Source organism: Dromaius novaehollandiae, chromosome 2 (genome assembly GCF_036370855.1).
Source record: "Dromaius novaehollandiae isolate bDroNov1 chromosome 2, bDroNov1.hap1, whole genome shotgun sequence".
Lineage (NCBI taxonomy): Eukaryota > Metazoa > Chordata > Aves > Casuariiformes > Dromaiidae > Dromaius > Dromaius novaehollandiae.
Window position 1 is genome coordinate 870,206 of NC_088099.1, and position 19,656 is coordinate 889,861.

Genomic DNA, 19,656 nt, shown 5'->3' on the forward strand with positions numbered 1-19,656 from the left:
TCGAGCAGGGTCCGACCCTAGGTTCCCGCTGAAAAGTTCGGAGCCAAATCAAGGCAAATTAAATAAATAAATTGTAATGACACGCGTGCAGTAGTTACAGCTCAGGCTGGGTGCCTCCGAAGAGGGACCCCGAACAAAGAAATCCCTGGGCAATTATACTTTCCAATCTGAGCTCTCCACCCCTCACGCAGTAGTTTGGACCAATAGTAATATTTAGGTCTGGGGTCTCCTGCTCCTTATTGGGTCCCTAGGTAGGTTGTTTACCGTTGTGGTTTCTGCTGACAGATGCGTTTTCATTCTTCGGGTCCTGCCCTTGTCTCTCAAGGCCCTGACAAATTATTACTTCCCCAGCAGTGACGGTAGGTGTTCTCTCCCAAGGTCCAGACAAAGGGAATATGATCTGGACCCCGAGACAGCCCAGACCCCCCAATCAGCAGTGTTTCCGCAGCAAGAGGAGGCCCTGCTCCCCAGGGTCCGGTGCCCAAGCAGGCCTCACTTCAAAGCCTCGACATCCTCCCTCCCGGAGCGTGAAGCACAGGGATGCAAACTGCTGGTAACCCCCTTGTCTTTCCAGCCTGCTCTGGGGCCCTTTCTCACCGAACTAGGGAGTGCGGCCTAAGGCTCCAGCAAATTTAGCTACTCATGCTAAGCAAGTTTTATAGAAGTTGTGCTAAGCAGCAATAATTTACAGTCCAGGTCCCAAAGTCTCTGCCCGATCGTGGTCTGGTTCAGCGCAGGCTCGGTGTGTCCTGAAGGGTCGCAGGGAGACCATCTCGGGGGTCGCAGCAGCTCAGTCCTGTTCCCCCTGGGGACAGATGGCTGGTTCGGGGCTACGGTTTGCTTGCACCTTATGTACCAAGAAATGTTTAAGGCAAAAGTTCACTCATCCGTCCGCCACAGAGTGTTACAGGTGAGCACAGCTTTCATCACACAGTTTCCAGGAGGAGACCCTAAAGCTGTCCGCGGGAAACCACGCCAGGGCCAGCGGCCGCTGGGGGCACCTGGGAACAGCCACCCACGCGCCTGCGGGACGTTGGTGCCTGGCCCCGCCGCGTGGCCCCTGCTCCTCTGCCCCGGCTGCTCTGCCCGGTCCTTGCCCTGCCGCCCATCTCCTCCCTCCGCCCTGTCTCCGCACCCCCTCGGCAGGCTGGACGCACACCGGGAGCGTCCGTCCCCTCGCCAGCGCTCACAGGCGCAGGCGTCGCGTTGCCGCGCTGGGACGGGGGGGCTGGAGAGGGCTGTGCTCCCGCGGCCCCGCAGCCCCTCTGGGAGCTGCCGCCCTCCGCTCTGCTCCGCGACCGTCCCTGCGCCTGGGCCCCCTGCAGCCAGGGCCACGAGGGCTGGGCGCCGGGGCAAGCGGCGTGCAAGGCGGTGCTGGCAGCATCGGCCGGAAACCCGTTCCCCGTGGGAGGCTGCGTGAGATCCCGCTCACGCCTGTGCCCCCTTCACCCCCTCTTCACGGGGGTCCACCTCCCCTCCCGGGCCCGGGCCCGGTCCCGGTCCCCTCGGCATGGCCACTGCCACCCCACAACGCGCGGCGGCTTGGGGAGCACAGGGCTGACCGCTGCCTCCGCTCGCTCTGCGCAGGGCCCAGGCGTCCCGGCCCACGTGCCCCGATCCCAGAGCAGCCGGCAGAGCCCCGCCGGCACGGACGCCCCGGGAGGAGGGCTGACACGGATCGGGGCACGGACGCCGCTGGGAGGAGGGCTGACACGGATCGGGGTATGGACACCCCTGGAAGGAGGGCTGACACGGATCGGGGTATGGACGCCGCTGGGAGGAGGGCTGACACGGATCGGGGTATGGACACCCCTCGGAGGAGGACTGACACAACTGGGGGCACGGACACCCCTCGGAGGAGGGCTGACACGGATCGGGGTATGGACGCCGCTGGAAGGAGGGCTGACACGGATCGGGGTATGGACACACCTGGGAGGAGGGCTGACACGGATCGGTGTATGGACACCCCTGGGAGGAGGGCTGACACAACCGGGGCACGGACACCCCTGGGAGGAGGGCTGACACGGATCGGGGTATGGACACCCCTCCGAGGAGGGCTCACACAACCGGGGCACGGACACCCCTGGGAGGAGGGCTGACACGGATCGGGGTGTGGACACCCGTCGGAGGAGGGCTGACACGGATCGGGGTATGGACACCGCTGGGAGGAGGGCTGACACGGATCGGGGTATGGACACCCCTCAGAGGAGGGCTGACACAACCGGGGGCACGGACACCCCTGGGAGGAGGGCTGACACAAGCGGGGCACGGACACCCCTGGGAGGAGGGCTGACACAGATCGGGGCACGGACACCCCTGGGAGGAGGGCTGACACAAGCGGGGCTCTGCAGGGACAGCGGCTCTGTCCTCTCAGCCCTTGTCCCTCGCGCTGGCCCTGGCTCTGGCGCACGGCCACCCTGGCCCGGGCCGTCCCTGCTCGGGGCTGGAAAGGCGCCGTGCTCCAGGCAAGACGCCTGGCTCCATCGCGGACCTTCGCCCGCGTCGCCGGAGACCGGCTGCGAGACGGCGGCTGCGCCCGGCGCAGAGCGGGCGACCGAGGGGCCGACGGCCGACGGCGATCCCGCGGGCTGACGCGGGTCTGCCGCCCTCCCGCCACGGGCACGAGCCGCGCGGGGCCGGGAGGCGCCACGGGAGAGGGCGGCTGCCGCTCCCAGGCAGGCCGGGCCGGGCCAGCGGTGCGCGCGCCACGCTGGGGCCTGGGCCCGCTTGGCCCCCGGGGCCTTTCTGGGGCGGCGTCACTGCGGGGCCTCGACCGGCCTGGGCCGGGGCCGAGCGCGGCCGTGCGGGGCCGTGGCTGGCACCGGTGTCCGAGAGCTGAGCGCAGCCGGCGCGGGGCCCTTTGCTGCGAGCTCTGGACCTTGCTCCTGAGCCGGGGGAAAGCTCGGCCCGGGGAAGTCAGCTCATCCAGACACACGTGTGGCGAGGAAGCCCTGTGCTCCCAGCGCAGTAAACAGGCTTTTCCCGTAAATGCTGTGAGCTCCGGGAATCGCGGATAGTGAAACTTGCTGGTCAAACAATAAGAGAGCTGGCAGCAGCCTGGGGCTCTTGCGGGGTGATTTACTTCAGCCAGGACGGAAACAGCCAAAGCAGCGTCTGGCCAACAGCCAAAGCCTGTGGACTCCCAAATGCCACGTCTGGTTCTCCCGTTCCCCTCCCCCCCAGCAAGGGGAGAACAGTACAGAAACGGAACAAACAAAAGAAATTTGAAGAAAGCCAGAACCTTGAGCTGATTTTAATCTGCGTGTTGCTGCCTGGCGACCGGGGCCGGCCCACACCGTGACAGTAAGCGTATCAGAGGGACCAGTGACAGGAAACGCACTGCTGTGGTGGCTCAACTGTATGTTGCAATTGCTGCATTTCGCCAAGTGTAACTTACACTTTTACTGGGATTTCAGTACATGGCTGTAGCACTCTGCTAAATCAAAAATTCCGTGAAACATCAAATATCTTCAAATACGTAAATTTTGATACTGAACATTGCAGCCTCCACGTGTGGAATATCTAAAAGAAGCTGGTCAGAGAGCACTGGACTCCGACACCGTTGTCTGCCCACTCTGCACCAGGAGGACCGACGCTCTGGCAGTCGGTCTCTGGTAGCACAGGCAAGGGTCCGTGACAGAGTCAAGCATCCTCCCAAGGGCATGGGGAATTTCCAGCCCCAAGAGTGGGGACTGCCTGGGCCCGGGTTGCTCAGCCTCCAAAAATGGCAAATAGGCACAGCTGTGAAGAGCTTTAGGGCATCCTCAAGGAAACTGCTGGATTAATGCTGTGCTGATCTATAACCCTTTCAGGGGCTCGTTGCACTTCAAAGCACGGGCAAGATCGCTAACAGCAGCGCTCAGAGCTGCAGGACAGTAAAAGACTTCAAGCTTCCAGTATTGGCCTTTCCATGACATAAAAACTGTTTCGTCTTCCTGCAGACCTCCAAGCTCAAAAGAACTTCAGGTTTTGACTAGTGCAAGGAACTGCACCCTTGCCTCAAACCCTTTTCCTCCCACGCGGCCTCCCGCAAGACAGAGGGCTGCACAGGTGAGCCCAGACCGACTTTCTCAGCGCAGCGGAGCCTCCACTCTCACCCTGTACATGACCCCCCTGTACATGACCCCCCCGTCCACAGGCTGAAGTGGAAGCCGAGGTACGAGCTGTGTCGGGGAGGAGCAAGGGCCAGCTGCTCCTTCAGGACAGGGAATCAAGCACAACACAGCAAGCAGAGCAGGCCTAGGCAGGGCAGCTGGTGTCAGCTCGGAGTCCAGGTCATCCACGGTGATAAGGCAGGCCTGAGGTCAAGCCAGGAACACAAGCCAGGATCAAGGCTGCTGAGAGTAACCAGGGTCAGGATCAAGCCCAGCGGTAGATCCGTAGTGGTGAGGCAGGTCAGGGGACAAGCCAGGAAGTCTAACCCCGAATGTTATGGAAATTTGGCTCGTCGGCCACCATAACAGGGCCCGACCCTGGGTTCCCGCAAGTAAAGTTCAGAGCCAATCAAAGCTAATTAAATAATTAAATTTTAATCACACGCGTGCCATAATTACAGCTCGAGCTGGGTGCCTCCGAAGAGGGACCCCAACAAAAACAAATCCTGGGCAATTATAGTTTTTTCAACTTACATTTCCCACCCCTCACGCGGTAGTTAGACCAATAGTAATTTTTAGGTCTGGGGTCTCCTGCTTCTCATTGGATCTCATCGTTGTTCCTAGGTAAGCTGTTTTTCTCCTTATCTTTGTTTTTTGCAGTCTCTGCTGACAATTGTATCTTTATTTTTGTTGGGTCTTGTGGTTGTCTCCCAAGGTCTTTTGACATCTTCCCTTTCGGAGTGGATGACACAGGAACGCAGACTGCGTGTGGCTTCCTTATCTTCCCAGCCTGAACCAGCTCTGAGGCACTTTTTTTACTAAACTAGGTAAAGGTTCATTACTTTATTCAAGTGCAGCCTAAGGCTTCAGCAAATTTAGCTACTCATGCTAAGCAAGTTTTATAGAAGTTGTGCTAAGCAGCTATATCTAGACAGCTTCAATTCACTATTCTTTAACCCTGAACATGCTGCCACCTCCTCAAAGAGGTGTTTCAGCACAACAGGCTGGAGTGCATGCACTGACACTTCTCAGGACAGCGAGGTTCAGTGTTTATTGAGAGCTCCTTCAGGCCCAGCAATTACATACAATTACCCAATTAGAGCATTGCCCAGCAAAGGCAGGGATTGCACAGCAAGCGACATGAGTAGTTTCCCCACCACAGTGGGATTCAGCAAGAATCCTTGGCACCTACCAGGCTTGCTGTCCCTCCCAGCCCCTGGAGAGGTCATTACAGCCTTAGCTGTCCACAGGGATTTCAAATGGCTTTGAGCTATGCGGTTTAATCACCATGTTAACATCTCCCCAGTCCTTACAGCATTTTGTCTGACCTCTGACCAAACAAAAGGCTATTTCCTGCTTCATCTCAGAGGAGGGGAGGGAGAACACACAGCGTCTTTGCTTATGCTGTCCTTAACTCGCATCTGTACCTATTTTACAAGAAGAAACAGCTGGACCAGGTGCTACTCCCCCCCACAGCACATCAGGCTGGCCTTGTGATGCGGCCATGGCAGGTGATTGAAGAGAGCTGGTCCACATCCATTACACACTGCCTGTTGCGAGCAGCAGCCCTGGCTGCAGGGCCCTCCTCAGAACCACCCCTCCACATCCCTCGGACCGGCGATCAGCTCAAGCCCCTGCTGAACCTGCTTTTGATGGGGCTGGCTTTGTTCTCCCCCGTGCACAGGTACCCTTGAGATGCACAACTGCAGGCAAACCCGTGCACGTGTTTCTGAACGCCTCCCAGATCGGATGTTTCCATTCATTTTAGCTTGTCCATGTCCTGAGACCTTGCGAGGGGAATGTCATTGCAACGGTACTGAAAGCCAGGCGACACAGTGCTCTGCCAGGGAGCAAACAGCTCCAGCTCCCCAACACAACAGCCGGTCACAGAGCAGGGTGAACACGCAGACAGAGAGCAGCAGAGGACAAGCACATTTCATCTTACACTTGTTGCACTCCTGGAGCCAATGAGGAAATGAGTCACAGGGGTCAGAGGAAATCGTCCACGTAGGACTTTGAGGGTCATGGAAAGTAACATGAAAGGAAGGAGAAATTGTGAGCTTCAGAGAGCAGTAAGAAAGGCACAGCAAAGAAGTCTCTTGTCTAACAGAATCCTTATCAGCTAAAGTATAGTACAAAACCATTTAAAGAATGACCACCTATCTTTCTCCAGCATTTCTTGCGTGTAGCACGGACTGTCACGATTATTTTGTACCATGGTATCAATCATACTAATCAGCTTTGAAACCTGCTTATCCCGTGGCTCTCCTTCCGCTTTGCTGTTGAAAGCGATGTACCGTTTTCCGCACTTTGCTGCCAGCCCCTTGAGATACTGACTATCTTCTACGAAATGGCTGATATCCTCTGGCTGGTTAAGCTCTTCTGCTCGGGTGAATACGAGGATTGTGTACTTCTGCGCTTCAAGCTGCAGAATCTTTGTTACATAGTCAGCTACTTCCACCTCTTCTTTAGTGATTCGGCCCAGTTGCATCACCAGAAGAATGGCATGGACCCCTGAGAAGAGGTGGTGAACAGCATCTTTAATCATCTCACCTACCTCTTCATTCGTTTTCCTGGTGTCGAAAAGGCCAGGAGTGTCGACAACAGCCACTTTTCTTCCCTTGAAATTTCCTTCCATTTTGGCGCAGCGCTTCGTTATAGCATGTGGTGCTATGCCAGAAGTGAAAGCTGGAGAACCAAGGATGCTGTTTCCTGTCGCGCTTTTCCCACTGCCAGTTTTACCCACGAGCAGCATTGTCAGTTCAGGCTCTGAGGGAGCAATCAGAGAGATGTGTCTAAGCCCCACAGCCCAGCGGCGTCACAGATAACCCTCCCTGCATGCTGCACGCTGGTGCCCTACCAGGCGCCAGGCAGAGGTGCCCAGGGTGAGAAGGAAAAGCACCCTCGCGTCTCTCCTTGGCAAGACCAGGGCACAGGACAGAGGCACGGGCTGAAACCGTGTCCAGGCAGGCAAAGCAGGGCTCGCTCAGCCCCAGCTGACCCAGCTCTACCACAGAAGGGAAGTTCCTGCTCTGGGAAGAACCAAAACCCAGACAAAAGCTGTCCCGATTGGCAGACTCTCTGGAAGAGGAAAAAATGGAAACCATGGCTGGAGAGGAGCGAGCGGAGCAGAGCCCCCTCCCAGGCCTGGCTGGGCACAGGCCACATTTCCTGTCCCGCACTCCCCACCTGCAGCCAACTGGTCCGTCTCTTCTAGGGGCCCGAGATGCAGCAGCAGGTATAATTCAGCACCGTCAGAGTTAGCAGAGCAGCCCTGGAGCTCTTCTGGATTTGGCATTAGTCAGTCATTGGTGTGACACCCAGGAAACCGAGGAAGGACCGACCAGCCTCCCGATTAGCTCCTGCTTCCCCTCCAGCGCAGATCCCGTGGTGTGGGCAGCCCACATCCGCACAGCCTGAGCAGGCATCCCCAAGAGCCATCGGGAGCAACACGGGGCCCCTCAGGGGGTCCCAAGAGAGCCCAGGTCGGGGCTTCCTCAAAGGGCCTCCGTAGCCTCAGGCTGGGCAATGCCCAGTCTTCTTCTGAGAGTACAAGGTGCAAGCAAAAGTGTGTCCTGCAGCTACTCTGCAGTCAGGGAGCTCACAGGGGAAATGAAAGGCCAGGCTGAGCTGAGCCATGCTGAGGCACTGCCACTTCCAAAAAGTCACATGCAGCAGTTTATGCAGCACCAGGTCCTCTTCCTGCTGCTGCATTGCCCCAGTTTGTCCACGTCCCCAAGCGTCACTGTGAGAGGGATTTTACTACTGCTCGCCATGAGCTGGGCACTGCACTAGAACAGCCTGTGAGCTCCACGCAACAGGTACAAAAATGACTGGGTTTTGGAGCAGGTCTTTATGCCCTACATGGTGTCCCAGGTTGCAGTCACTGGGTGACAGCTACCCCATCTGTCCCTACCCTCAGGCAACACAGTATTAGAGGTGGGAAGGTGTGAGGCCATCTCAGGAAATCCTTGAGCCCATGCTGTCCCCCAAAACATTATCCCATGTCCTGAAGTTTTCCTCTTTGCATGAGAATTGCACAAAGGTGGAAATATAGCTGTAAATGCAAACCTGGCTTTACATTTACCAGCAATATACCTAAATGAACTCAAAGAGAAGCAGAGTGAGCTTTTGGCTTGCCGAGATCACCAGCTAAAAAGCTCACCTGAGTGCATCTTGTTTTCTCCCATAATGACTCCAGTTAGGTGGAATGCCTGAAAGAAGAGAGAGATTTTAAGTGCAATTTGCAAAAACCTCCCTTGTTTCTGTTCCTGTGGTAACAAACATGGCAAAGACAACCACTGGGGAGCCGAATCAGCAATATGCTCTGTGTGTGTGTTTGCATGCAGAAAGAGGCAGTTTTACAGCCAAATGGTAAATCTTCTCTCTCTCTCTCTCTCTCTCTCACACACACACACACACACACACTACATCACTGTGCACCTCCATCAGCCAAGAGACCAGCATTTCACAGCCCCTGCTCGCCCGGGGCAACGCCAGGGCAGATTTCTCCAAGCTCTGCGCAGTCCAGGACCGCAGGCCCTGCCATGCTGAGGGAGGCAGGGGAGTGCAGTTCTCCCCTGTCACACCCCAGAGGCAATCGGTCACAAGCAGGGCAGGGTTGTGCTTCCTCAGCTGTGTTTGCCTGGGAGAGGGGGCCCTTTAGAGCAATGCCTTGGGGAGACATTTTCTCCCATGCCCCTAGGAGACCTCAAGCCATCAGTCGGAGACCTGCTCAGCCCCACAAAGAGCCAAATTCTGCCACCACTCCAGCTGAGCATCATCTTTCCTTTGCCCGAGGAGGACAGCATCTGCATTTCATGGGGAAGGTCAAAGGAAGCAGAGAAATACAGCAAAAAACAAAAATCACAGACAACTGGAGAGTGCAAGAAGTCTCCACCGCATTTCCCAAACATGCAAAATACTCTTTTTTTACCTGGAACAAAGCTTTAAACACAAGCAGTCCTGTAATAATTTTACATTACTTACTTATAAAAGGAAACTAGTAGCCATTTAGTCTTAGGATTAAGGCAAAACCTTAGGATCTGTGTGCATTTCTATTTAGTGCATTGCTTTTGTTAGGTTGAGAACGGAGGCAGCAGTGATAGCTGTGAGGGTTTCACCAAAATACCAAAGTGAGGTGGTGCCAGCTCTGATCATCTGTCATATTTTTCCTTTCTGATCCAATTTTCACATTCAAACACTGCAGTACTGTTGGACATGCAAGTGTTAAGGCTTGTAGCAGCAAGCTGGGATAAAAGCAGAGCAGTTCTGTGAGACATGCATTGAAATAAAGACAGCAAAGTGGAACAACACACAAAATCACATTTCTGCAGCTACCTACAATGGAAATCAAGAATTGGGCTGTTAGGTGTGTATTCACAGGTCCAGCCATGTTTGAGTTTAGCTCTCCCTGACTCAAAAAAGAGTAGGGGGAGGTAAGAATAAAAAGCAGCTCTGGTAGATCTGCAGTGCAGAAAGGAATTAAGGAAAAGTTGGGACAGAAAAACAACTCAACACGTGCTTGGATGAGAGATTGGACATTTCTGTTGGAATTTCTTCAGGCAGGTGAGAAGGAGCCCAGCCCTGCCGAGACTGCTGAGCAGAGGTCCTGCCTTGGCAGTCCCCTGGGCACCAACACCGGTGGCATCCTGAACACGGTCCCTATTTTACACCACCCTTAGCATAGCAGTGCCATTTCTGGGCTCTGTTTCCAGTGCTCACCTGCAAATCAGCGTTGCCTGAGCTTTTCCCCTGCACACGCTAACGCAACGGTTCCCTCTCCCCAAGACAGAGATCCCTCAGAGCCATTTAGTGCCCAGACCTTTTTCTCTTAACTACCACTGCAGAAGTGAAGGTGGGAAGGGCAGTCACTCGAGGCCTGTCTCATGCAGAAAGACCTACCTGGTCTTCCTGCAGATCTCCCCTGCTCTGCTCTTCCCTCTTCAGGTCACAGCCCTGCAGACGGGAACGATGCAACTCGTGTCTCACTCGAGAGCAGTTAGGTGGGGCAGCATCTTCAGCACTCTAGTTTCTGTTTCTTATAAGCACTGTGAAAGGGATGTGGGAGGGCTCTAAGCTGTTATCCAACCCCGAGAGCTGATAACCACAGATCTGAAGTTACCTCCACCCTTTCAGGCAGTCTGCAAACGGGCAGAGCAGCCTCCAAGACAGAGGATGCCCTTTGCCTGCCGGTGGCACTGGACCCACTCCAAAGTGCCCTTCCTGCTGAGTTTGCAGGGCTGAAATGTTTCTGCTACCCAGGGATCAGGGACTGATCACCCAGCATTTGAGTTTCCCTGGGCTCAATGTCACATTAGCAAACAGTCATAAAAGGAACCAACTATAACCCTTATGACAAGTGGGAAACAAAATAATAAAACTAACATACACAACACACCATAATTAAAACAGAAACCTGTGCTATATTCTGCAAGAAGAATTTCCTCTCCGCAAAAACAAGCAAAGAATTAAGAATAGCTTAATAATCAGAAAGCATGTCAAAGATCTATAGGACAAATTCAGAGGAAAATAGCTTTGAAATTTTCTTTGGCTATAAATAAATGAAATTCTTCCTAAAAACATTCTGGCACAGCAGAGAAATACTTTCTCATTCCTTTGACCAGGATATTCCTAGGGCAAAGATATCCATCAGAAGTTAATGACACAGATAGGATCCAGTGTGTACTAACAGAACACACAAACTTGAAAATGAGGAGTTTGTTAAACTAGCATTACGGAAATGCCGTCAAAATTTCCATTCTCTGTTGACTTTCTATTCTCATTTGGAAAGAATTATTGGCTGAGCCTTATTAATGCAAGTCATAGCCCACACTCCGTAAGTGGGTATTACACCTGGTTTTGTCCCTAAGAATAGTTGCAGAATTTAAAACAATTAACCAAGGGTAGCTGTGCACTCTGTCTTGGAGGCTGAAATTTGCAGCTTCTGATGATTATAATTTGTCTTCTCCAGATACAATGGCTGGAGTTTAACTGTCGCCTGCAAAGTGCCACAGTGTATTTTAGAGAGAATGTGTGTAGGAGGACGTTTCTGAGCACAGCAAATCAGCTTCGCCAAACACCCTGACATCAACTGGTATATAGAAAAAAGTTCACGTGCAGACCTATTGCTCTTTAACAGTAGAAACTGCACAATAATCACAGGTATGAGCACACCGGAAAAATGTCCTCCTCTCCTTTGGGACACATTTTAGTTGAGTATTTCTTCTCCTCACTGCTCCACACCTGCAAACGATACATTAGCTCTGTCTTCTGTCCTCCACGTGAGAGCAGGGCTGGCAATTTTGCTGCCTCAGCAGATGCAGGAGCCTTTTACTAGAATGAGTTTCAACTTCAAAGGTGCCAAGTTGTGTGCCTACACACCAAAATATAATGGCTCAATTCTGGAAGCCATGAAGTAGCTGCACCTCCAGTAATACCGAGCACTAGAAAATGCTCACATTTCCCATGCAGAAACACTGTGAATGCTGAGGTCCATCTAGTGGCTGCTTGTTGCCACAAGCTCTGCCTTCAATCAGGTTATCAGGAGACCCAAGAAGGGGCTGGGTGGGACAGAGCAGGGAAGAAGATGCTGCAGCCCTTAAACACAATCCCCCGCAGAGCCAGGGCACAGCCAGGATGCCCCAGTCCTCCACTGCTGGCAGCCAGCCCTGGTCCTGCTGTGACAGGGATAAAGAGGAGCTCTGCGGTGCACAGACACATTTGTCACTATGACAGAAGTGAAGAACTGCAGCCTCCTTCCCAGAGCAGAAGGCATGCGAGGGCCTGGATTCTTTCCGCTGCCTCTGTTGCAACCAGGTGATGCTGCAAAACCATCCCCACCTGGAGAGATCTCCATAACCCCTGTAAACCGTGCCTGAAAAATAACCGGGAAACCTGGTGGAGGAGAAGGCACACAGAGCTCTGGGTCTCTTCAAGTGGCAGTGTTCATACATGTATCAAGATCCTGATACAAAACAAAGGTTAGGTGCCCAAACATGACACACCAGCTGCATTTGGCAGCATGACCCTCTTGCCCAGATATTCCTTCTGAGCCTCCGTGGTGCTTATCCCCACTGAGCCAAACATTCACAGGCACCCACTTGTGTGAGCAGAACTGCCCTGCACAGCCTGTCCCTAGCACAGCTTAAGCACCTGTTAAGCCAGGACCCAGAGGGTGTAGCCCCCTCTCTCTGTGAGCCCTGCTGTAAGACTGCCTCCACCCCTCAGGTCTTAGCTGCCTGTGTAACAAGGATTCAAGGTGTAGCTATGACACGGCCCCGCTTTGTAACTTTGCCTCAGACTGCTAGAAGCTTTGAGAACGTCTGTAGAGAGAAGAGGAACGTAAAACTTAGAGACAGAGGCAGGGCTCTTAAGACAGGATCTTTGGTAGCTCAAACATCCAAGAAGGAAAACACCATCATGGGAAGATATAAAGTCCTATAAAAATGAACAAACAGGAAGGCTAGCGAGGCTGGTCGTTCAGGTCAGGGACTAGTCAGGCATCACCGTGACAAGATGGCAGCGTCAGCAGTGCCGATGGAGCTGGTGTCAGGCAGCAGCTCAGTGACGCTGAGGATCTGTTCCGGGTTGCGGCAGAGGCTGACCCTTCCCCTCCTCACTGATGCCTGCCTGGCCAGCAAAGACTCTCTTGATCCCTTCTCAGGGGTGATGGCGAGCACATGAATGCTTAGCCTAACAGCTTGTCAGTTGTAGCTATCTTTTGCATGTGTTGCATGTCAATAAAAAATTGCTTTTAAGTGGTACGTATCCTCCTTGCAGAGCCTTTCTGCATCCAGTTTAGGATGTCCAAAGAAACCAGCTGCGCACAGGGGCTCCAGCAAGGAGGCGGGTGACTCTGAGAGCTCCAGCGCAGCGTTTCGGTCTGGATATTCCAGGTGACTTCAGAGCAGAGCAAACGCCACCAGCGGCTCTGACCCCAGCAGAAGGCAGCTGAACAAACCAGGAGCTTTGGCACCTTCTGCACGGGAGCCCGGGCCTCAGGCACCACCCTCCACAGGCAAAAGGAGGCCGTGCAAGCAGCTCCCTGGCGCGGCCTGGTGCTGCCATAGCAACGCGCACCCCCGCCCCTCCCAGCAGGCACCGCGCGGCCGGCCCGCCAACAGCGGCGCCACTGCGTGCACTGCCACGAAATGGCCGCGCCCACACCACCTCCGGTCACGTGTGCTGCCCCCCCCAGGAGTGCAGGCGCGGATCACGTGGACAGAAGCCGGACGTCCCGGTCACGTGGTGCTGGTCGATTCCGGGGGCGGGGCTCCAGCCGGAAGCGCATGGCGGAGCGCGGCTGGGAGAAGCTACTCGCGCGGGAAGCGCGCGGCGGCTTCCGGAGTAGCGTGTCCCGCGGCCTACTTCCGGTACGGAGCCCGAGGCGGCTGGGCGCCCCGGAAGCCGGGGCTCGAAGCCCCCTGCCGCTGCCTTCACGGAGGGCGGCCCCTCCCCACCCCCGGGCCCCCCCTGCGCCGTCCGGGGGCCATGGCGGGACGGGCACAGGTAGGAGCCGGGCCACGATGACCCTGGCAAATGCGGGGGGGGGAGGACGCAGCAGAACTACCCCCCCCCCCACGGGCATGAAGACCTTGATACCCCACGAGGCTGCACGGCCCCCAACACCTCATCACCCTGGTCTGTGGTTTTGCCCCTGAACCCCCGCCCCACTGTGTCCCTCCTCTCTCTGGTATTGCCCCAGACCCCCCCCCCACCGGTGTCCCACCTCTCTGTGGTATTGCCCCAGACACCCCCCCCGCAGTGTCCCGCCTTTTTATGGTATTGCCCCTGAACTCCCCCCACCCCAGTGTCCCGCCTCCCTGTGGTATTGCCCCTGAACCCCCCCCCCCGGTGTCCCACCTTTTTATGGTATTGCCCCTGAACCCCCCCCCGGTGTCCCACCTCTCTGTGGTATTGCCCCTGACCCCCCCCCAGTGTCCCGCCTCCCTGTGGTATTGCCCCCCTGTATCCCCCCGTCACACCAGTCTATAACCTTCCCCCCCCATCCCCGTGGGACACCTCTCTGTCATATTGTCCCCTCCACCTCACCCATGTCACCCCTCTGTGGGGTATTTTCCCCTCCTCACCCCTGCGTCATGCCTCGCTCTGCTGCCCACCCCGCCGTCCCCACATCATGCCTCACTGTGGTGTCACCCCGCTCCCCAGTGTTCGCAGGTGGGTGTCACGGGTGCCCGCTGCTCCCAGCACCATGTCCTGGGGCGCTTTTCGGGCGCGGGGCACCTGTGGTGTGCGGCTGTCCGGGCTGGGCCGTGCGCCCTGTGGCAGTGCGGTGCCTGCTGGGGTGGTGCCTGGGGGCAAGGCCGGGACTGTTCCTCTTTCACCTGCAGTGAAGAGCCTTAGATCTGCAGGGAAGCTGGAGCGATAATAATTGCAAGGAGCCCCTCTGCAGCCAGACGTCTCGCCCAGAGACTTTAAATGGAGTTCTGTAATAAAGTAGGAGCTTTGCAAGCTGCAAAGATTCATCCGATGCCCAGGAACAAGACCTAGCAATTAGCGTGCTCATCACTGGCACATGTATTCTTCTTCATCTGGCTAATCTGAATTACAAGTCACCTTTAAAAAAGCTAATTAGCTTTAGTCTAGCGCTAGCAAAGGTGGTAAACAGTGTGACACCCATGACCACTCTTTCTATAGCAGTGGGGCTGAGCCAGGCCACAGCTCCTTCCACCCTGGGTCTGGGCAAGGTTATTTCTGGGGTGTCTGTGGATTGGACAGTGTTGAGTCACAGCTGGCTGTTCTGGCTTCTGGGTGCACTAAAGCCTGACTTGAAAATATACCCAAGCTCCAGGTACAATGCCTTGCTAGGATGTCATTCTTGGATGGTGCATAAGTTACTCTCCCCACCCCACCCAAGAAGAAAGCCTGAGAACAGAGCCTGTGAGAAGTGCTGCTTATTGGTGTTCTGAATCCCCCATATGGCTAGTTTTCCCAGGGATGGGAATAGTGCCTGGGAAATAGTACTTGTGGGAAACCCTTCCGCCACTGTGAGCTTCCGTGTATTGATGAGTATGTAATGCTTGTGTTTGGCAGGAGCTGGTGACCTTCGAGGACGTTGCTGTCTATCTGAACCGTGCAGAGTGGGAAACAACAGAGGAGTGGCAGAGGGAGCTGTACCGCGGTGTCATGGTGGCGAATTACGAGCTCCTGACTTCTTTGGGTAAAGTGCCGTTTTCACTTGGGGCTGGGATGTTATATGGGGGGCTGTGCTGGGAGCAGAGCAGCTTCCTGTTTGAATTGATCGAGATCTTGCTGCATTTTATGAAGTGATAATAGTTAAAGGATTGAGCACCTCCGCACCCCCAGTCTTGGGGGAGTTTAGTACTTGGGAAAACACAGGTCTGGGTCTCAAGCAGGACACCAAATGCTAGTGGCTGCTTCTGGAAGTGTAACTCCAGGTGATTTGCCTGCCCTGAGGTCCTGCAGCTTTTCCGCCGGGGTCCCTGGCCCCTGGGCTGCAGACTCCCCCCTTCCCTTGGTGCTCGTGCAGTGACGTTGCGGTGCTGTGCACAGAGCCAGGATGACCGCATACCAGGCAAGGTGCGGGGCAGCAGGTCCGTTGTAATGACAGCTGATGGGAGAGTTCCCTGGAGCAACAAGGTCACTTCACAGGCCTCGCCCACTGGCACTGGGATGGGAATGGGATAGCTAGTGGATTATCTGCACAGGATCTGAGCTGTGGGCCTAGGCCTAGCAAGCTGCAGCGGCACAAAGCACCCAGCTGTTGCTCCTGGGATGAGCGACAGCAAAGCCCTTGCTGGGAAACCCTGTCATCAGAGCTGGGAGCAGGTTCTTGTGCTCCTGTCAGAAAGAGCTGGCTCTATCCTTGTCCCTGTGAGTGAATTCATCAGTGGCAGCAGCTCTGATGTGTCTGCTGCTTTTCTACATAGTTAGGTGTTGTTTCTGCTCAGGACTTCTCCGGTTGTGGTGAAGCACAGCTTAGAGGGTTACAGAGAAAACAATTCTCTCCTTGTTTACAAACTGCTGGTTATAGGAATAAATGGCTATAGAAGAACATTCTCTTGTCCACTCCTCAGGCTACCCAGGCCCCAAACCTGATATTTTATATCGGATGGAGCGTGGGGAAGAGCCGTGGGTCTCCACCCCGCAGAGCCCAGTGATGTGGGATGGACCCAACAGCCCCTCTCCAGGTAAGTGGTAGCAATCCAAACCCCCTCAGCAGCACTCACCCTGATAAGAAATCATGAAGTCCAGTGACGTCCTAAAGGCTGCACCAGGTTCCTGTTCTCCTTACGAGGGACCAGAATATCTCTGTGTTTCCCACTTGTCCTCCTGTCCAAATTGCCTTCCCCTCCTCACCACCTGTGCTGACAGTCTCCCACTCTTTCCCTCTGGCCTGCACAGAGTGGTAGCGATGTTGAGGGGAAATGGAGGCTGTCTCTCTCCCTGTGCAAAGGCTGCAGCTCGGCAGGGCCATTCCAGATCTTATGCTCCCTTTACCCATGGAGAATCCTCCCTCCAACTCGGCCACCTGTGGGCAGGGTCATAGCCTCCTCCTCTAGCCCTTGTGCTGTAGAACAGAAGGGCTTCCCCCATCTGGAGGGTAACATCTGGCTGGTCTCCCTGCAGGGGCTGGTGCGAACGTGAGCTGGCTGGTGGAGCATCCCGCAGGCTGGCGGGCTGGTGCTGACAGGCACCATGTCCTGGAGGAGAGAATGGAGACCCTGCACCAAGGTGAGTGCTGGTCCTCCCCCCTCCTCATGACCCAGGCTCTGGAGCAACAGGCTAGAGGTGGACTCCAGCCCTCGCCCCTGTCCCCAGGCTCCTGTGCTGTACCTGGCTCTCCAGGGCACGTATGGCAGGGGCCAGGAAGAAGACAGGCTTTTCCCAATGCTCTCTCCGCAGGTGGGCGGTGTATGCAGTGGCGTCTCCGTTCCAGGAGACTGCTGAACAAGTTCAAATGTGTCAGTGGTGGGAGTCAGGTGGAGACAGTGGCAACCAACGGAGGAATGGTGCTAACTGAAAGTCAAGACCAAGAAAGGACAGGATCCTCACCCGGGAAGGAAGCAGAAGTAGCAGAAGAACAAGAGGTTCAGCCAAACCAAAACCAAAGCACAGGACTCCAACTTCATCCAATGATGGCAAAACAGAACAAAAATCCAGATTCTCAGGAATGCGTGTGCGGTGACCCTAAGGAGAAGCTTCAAGGCAGCGTCCAGAAAAGACCATACACCTCCGAAGAAATGAGGCTTTGCCTTGAAAACAAGAAACAGAAGATTGAGGGTCTAAATGATATTATTTTGAAAGACCACTGTTATTGTGCAAGGAATAAGACACAATTTTTGAGTAGCACTCTATTCCTACATGTTCTGGGAGACCACAGCTACTGCAGAAATGGCAAGGATGTTATTACAGCGCTTACAGACCATGAATATTGTCAGATACAAAGAAGTAATTGTCAGGCACAGAGGAGGGGCTCTCAGGACAGAGTTTATAAAGGTGCTGGTTCTGCTGCTAAGTCTTGTGCCATGATTCACAGGCTGGTAAAGCGAAAATCACAGTCACAAATAGGACGACTGATCAGGAAAGCTAAGCAAATTTTGTCGCGTTACAAGCGTTTTGTCAGCAAGAGGTTACGCTTTCCTCCAGGCTCCTCAAGCACAGGCTGTTTTTCTGAACCTGCTGGGTCAGCGGCTGTGTCTCCTGCTAGGGCAGAAGACAACCCCATGGAGAGGACTTTTGTGGCATTTTGCCCTCCTGTGGAGCAGGAGACTGTTCCCCCACAGTCTCAGAATGAGGATAACCCCCAAGAGAGGCCACTGGAATCACTCCATGCCCCAGCGGGATCATTTGAATCTACAGCTGCACTCTCACCTTCAAGTGCAGTTGCAGAGGTGAAGGAGGAAGTAGCAGGATCTGTGACTTACGTGGAACATGTGCAGCAGTGGGTGTGCCCGATCCAGAGATTTGAGGCTAAGCGAAACGTTGAAGGCTGCAGATTTCTTAATTCAGAACATGTATCACTACATGATGCTTATGAGATGGTTATGCGGACTGTAGATCAAATGTTAGACCGTGTATGCCAGACATTTGAATTTGGTGGCTATGCTCAGTGTAAGGATGTCTGGCCCATAGTTATTCAGATAGACAGTTGATGACCAGAAAAAAAAAAAAAAAAAAAAGACAGCTGCTCTTAATACCATCAAGATGAACAGTAAGGACTTTTTCCCTGTTGCACAACCTCCTAAGGTGATTTAAACAAAAGAAACTGAAACGCACACTAAGGGAAATTAGTGCATAAAGGGGTACAGAACTTATTCTGCAGTGCCTGCTGGGGGAAATGTGATTGTGTGGGCCTTGTGAGATGCTTAGGAAAAAAGGCCAAAAGCAGGGAAAGGGAAGGATCAATGTGGATAAAAGAGGAACAAGTATGTGGAAAATGAAGAGAAGACGGAATAAAGGGCAGTTGCATGTAAGCAGCCTGGTCAGTACATTTTTCTGGCCAAGCCGTTCCTGATCACTGTGGTCATTTCCGTCCTGTCATTAAGCTCTATGTCAGCTGTTTTCTGCATGGGCATGCTCTCTAGTCTGTCCATCTGGGTGTGAGATATGCTAGCAAACATAAGGAGTAGCTGCTCATTTCGATGTGTCCAGGCAGGGAAGAATCCTCCTGGGTTCTCCAGGGTACTGTATGCAGCTATCCCTAATGCTTAGCTCTGCCCTGATGCAGTCAGCATGCACAGCTCTCTGTATGTTCCCGCTATTTATTTAAGCAGTATGAATGAAGGAAAGTTTTTAGAATGGGTCAATACTCTCCTATAATATTAAAGGGAATTTTTTTTTGTCTGTTTGTTCTTTTTTTATCAGACTTTTGTAAAGCTGTTAGGGGCTTATCATGAACCCTACAGCGTTCACTTTCGAAAAGTATCGACAAAAAGCAGCGCTACTTAGTAGAACTGTATTACAGGGACATTGTTAAGGCTGCAGGCAGATGACTAGGCTCTGGCAATTAATGAAGTGACAGAAGTTACAGAACGTTCTGTAAAGGATGGCTGGATTTCAAAGGTGGTTGGGGGAAGTAATGTGGAAAACTGCTGAACTTGGTAGGTAACTGAAGGGAGGGGTCTTGGCCACCTTTCTGAGAAGAGAGCCTTGCAAGACTAGTAGTACCTAAGGAAGCATAACACTAATTCCATACAAAGTTGAGATTATCTAGGTAACAAGTATCCAGAATGCCAAATTTGGTTATGAATGTAGCAAAACTGGGACCAGCAGGGGAAAAAGTAAGGGTGGGATATTTATTTGGGAGGGGACAAGGATGATAAAGGGGAAGAATCTAGAATGGGAAAAGAGAATAATAAAAGGGGGAAAAGGCAGAAAAGCATGTGATCAGGACAGTTTGGGAGTCCCTGTCAAGCAGCTCATTGTCTGATGAATGCGGCTGGGAGTAGGTCAATAAACCTGCTGTTTCCACTGTACTTGCATCTTATCTTTTTCTGCCATCAGAAGGGATGTGGTGTGTCTTCCCTGGTGTTGGTGACAGAAGCTTGGGAATTATTCCTAACATAGAGAAGGGAAC

The 19,656-nt window shown here is 53.9% G+C and overlaps 2 protein-coding genes across 3 annotated transcripts; one reads left to right on the forward strand and one right to left on the reverse strand.

Annotated features, from left to right (window-relative positions):
- Positions 1-4,510: 4,510 nt before the first annotated feature.
- LOC112993713 (GTPase IMAP family member 9-like) lies at positions 4,511-10,251 on the reverse strand. Its single transcript, XM_026117590.2, has 3 exons — positions 9,999-10,251; positions 8,260-8,308; positions 4,511-6,863 (listed from the first exon to the last, which is right to left on the reverse strand). Exons 2-3 carry the CDS (start codon positions 8,282-8,284, stop codon positions 6,217-6,219), a joined length of 672 nt encoding a protein of 223 aa, XP_025973375.2. The 5' UTR covers positions 8,285-8,308; positions 9,999-10,251; the 3' UTR covers positions 4,511-6,216.
- A 2,975-nt stretch (positions 10,252-13,226) lies between these two features.
- LOC112993710 (uncharacterized) lies at positions 13,227-18,920 on the forward strand. Of its 2 annotated transcripts, none has more exons than XM_064505589.1 (5): positions 13,227-13,468; positions 15,150-15,276; positions 16,154-16,267; positions 16,707-16,811; positions 16,983-18,920. In XM_064505589.1, exons 1-5 carry the CDS (start codon positions 13,247-13,249, stop codon positions 18,230-18,232), a joined length of 1,818 nt encoding a protein of 605 aa, XP_064361659.1. In that variant the 5' UTR covers positions 13,227-13,246; the 3' UTR covers positions 18,233-18,920. The 2 variants fall into 2 exon arrangements, with proteins under 2 accessions (XP_064361659.1, XP_025973372.2); XM_026117587.2 differs by having other exon boundaries at positions 13,356-13,604.
- Positions 18,921-19,656: the final 736 nt, after the last annotated feature.

Coding starts and splice junctions, on each gene's coding strand:
- LOC112993713 (XM_026117590.2), bottom strand. CDS start 8,284: ATGGGAGAAAACAAGATGCACTCAG. Junction 6,864..8,259: donor AGAAAACAAGATGCACTCAG/GTGAGCTTTTTA, acceptor TTGCTCCCTCAG/AGCCTGAACTGACAATGCTG.
- LOC112993710 (XM_064505589.1), top strand. CDS start 13,247: ATGGCCGCGCCCACACCACCTCCGGTCACGTGTGCTGCCCCCCCCAGG. Junction 15,277..16,153: donor CGAGCTCCTGACTTCTTTGG/GTAAAGTGCCGT, acceptor TCCACTCCTCAG/GCTACCCAGGCCCCAAACCT. Junction 16,268..16,706: donor ACCCAACAGCCCCTCTCCAG/GTAAGTGGTAGC, acceptor GTCTCCCTGCAG/GGGCTGGTGCGAACGTGAGC.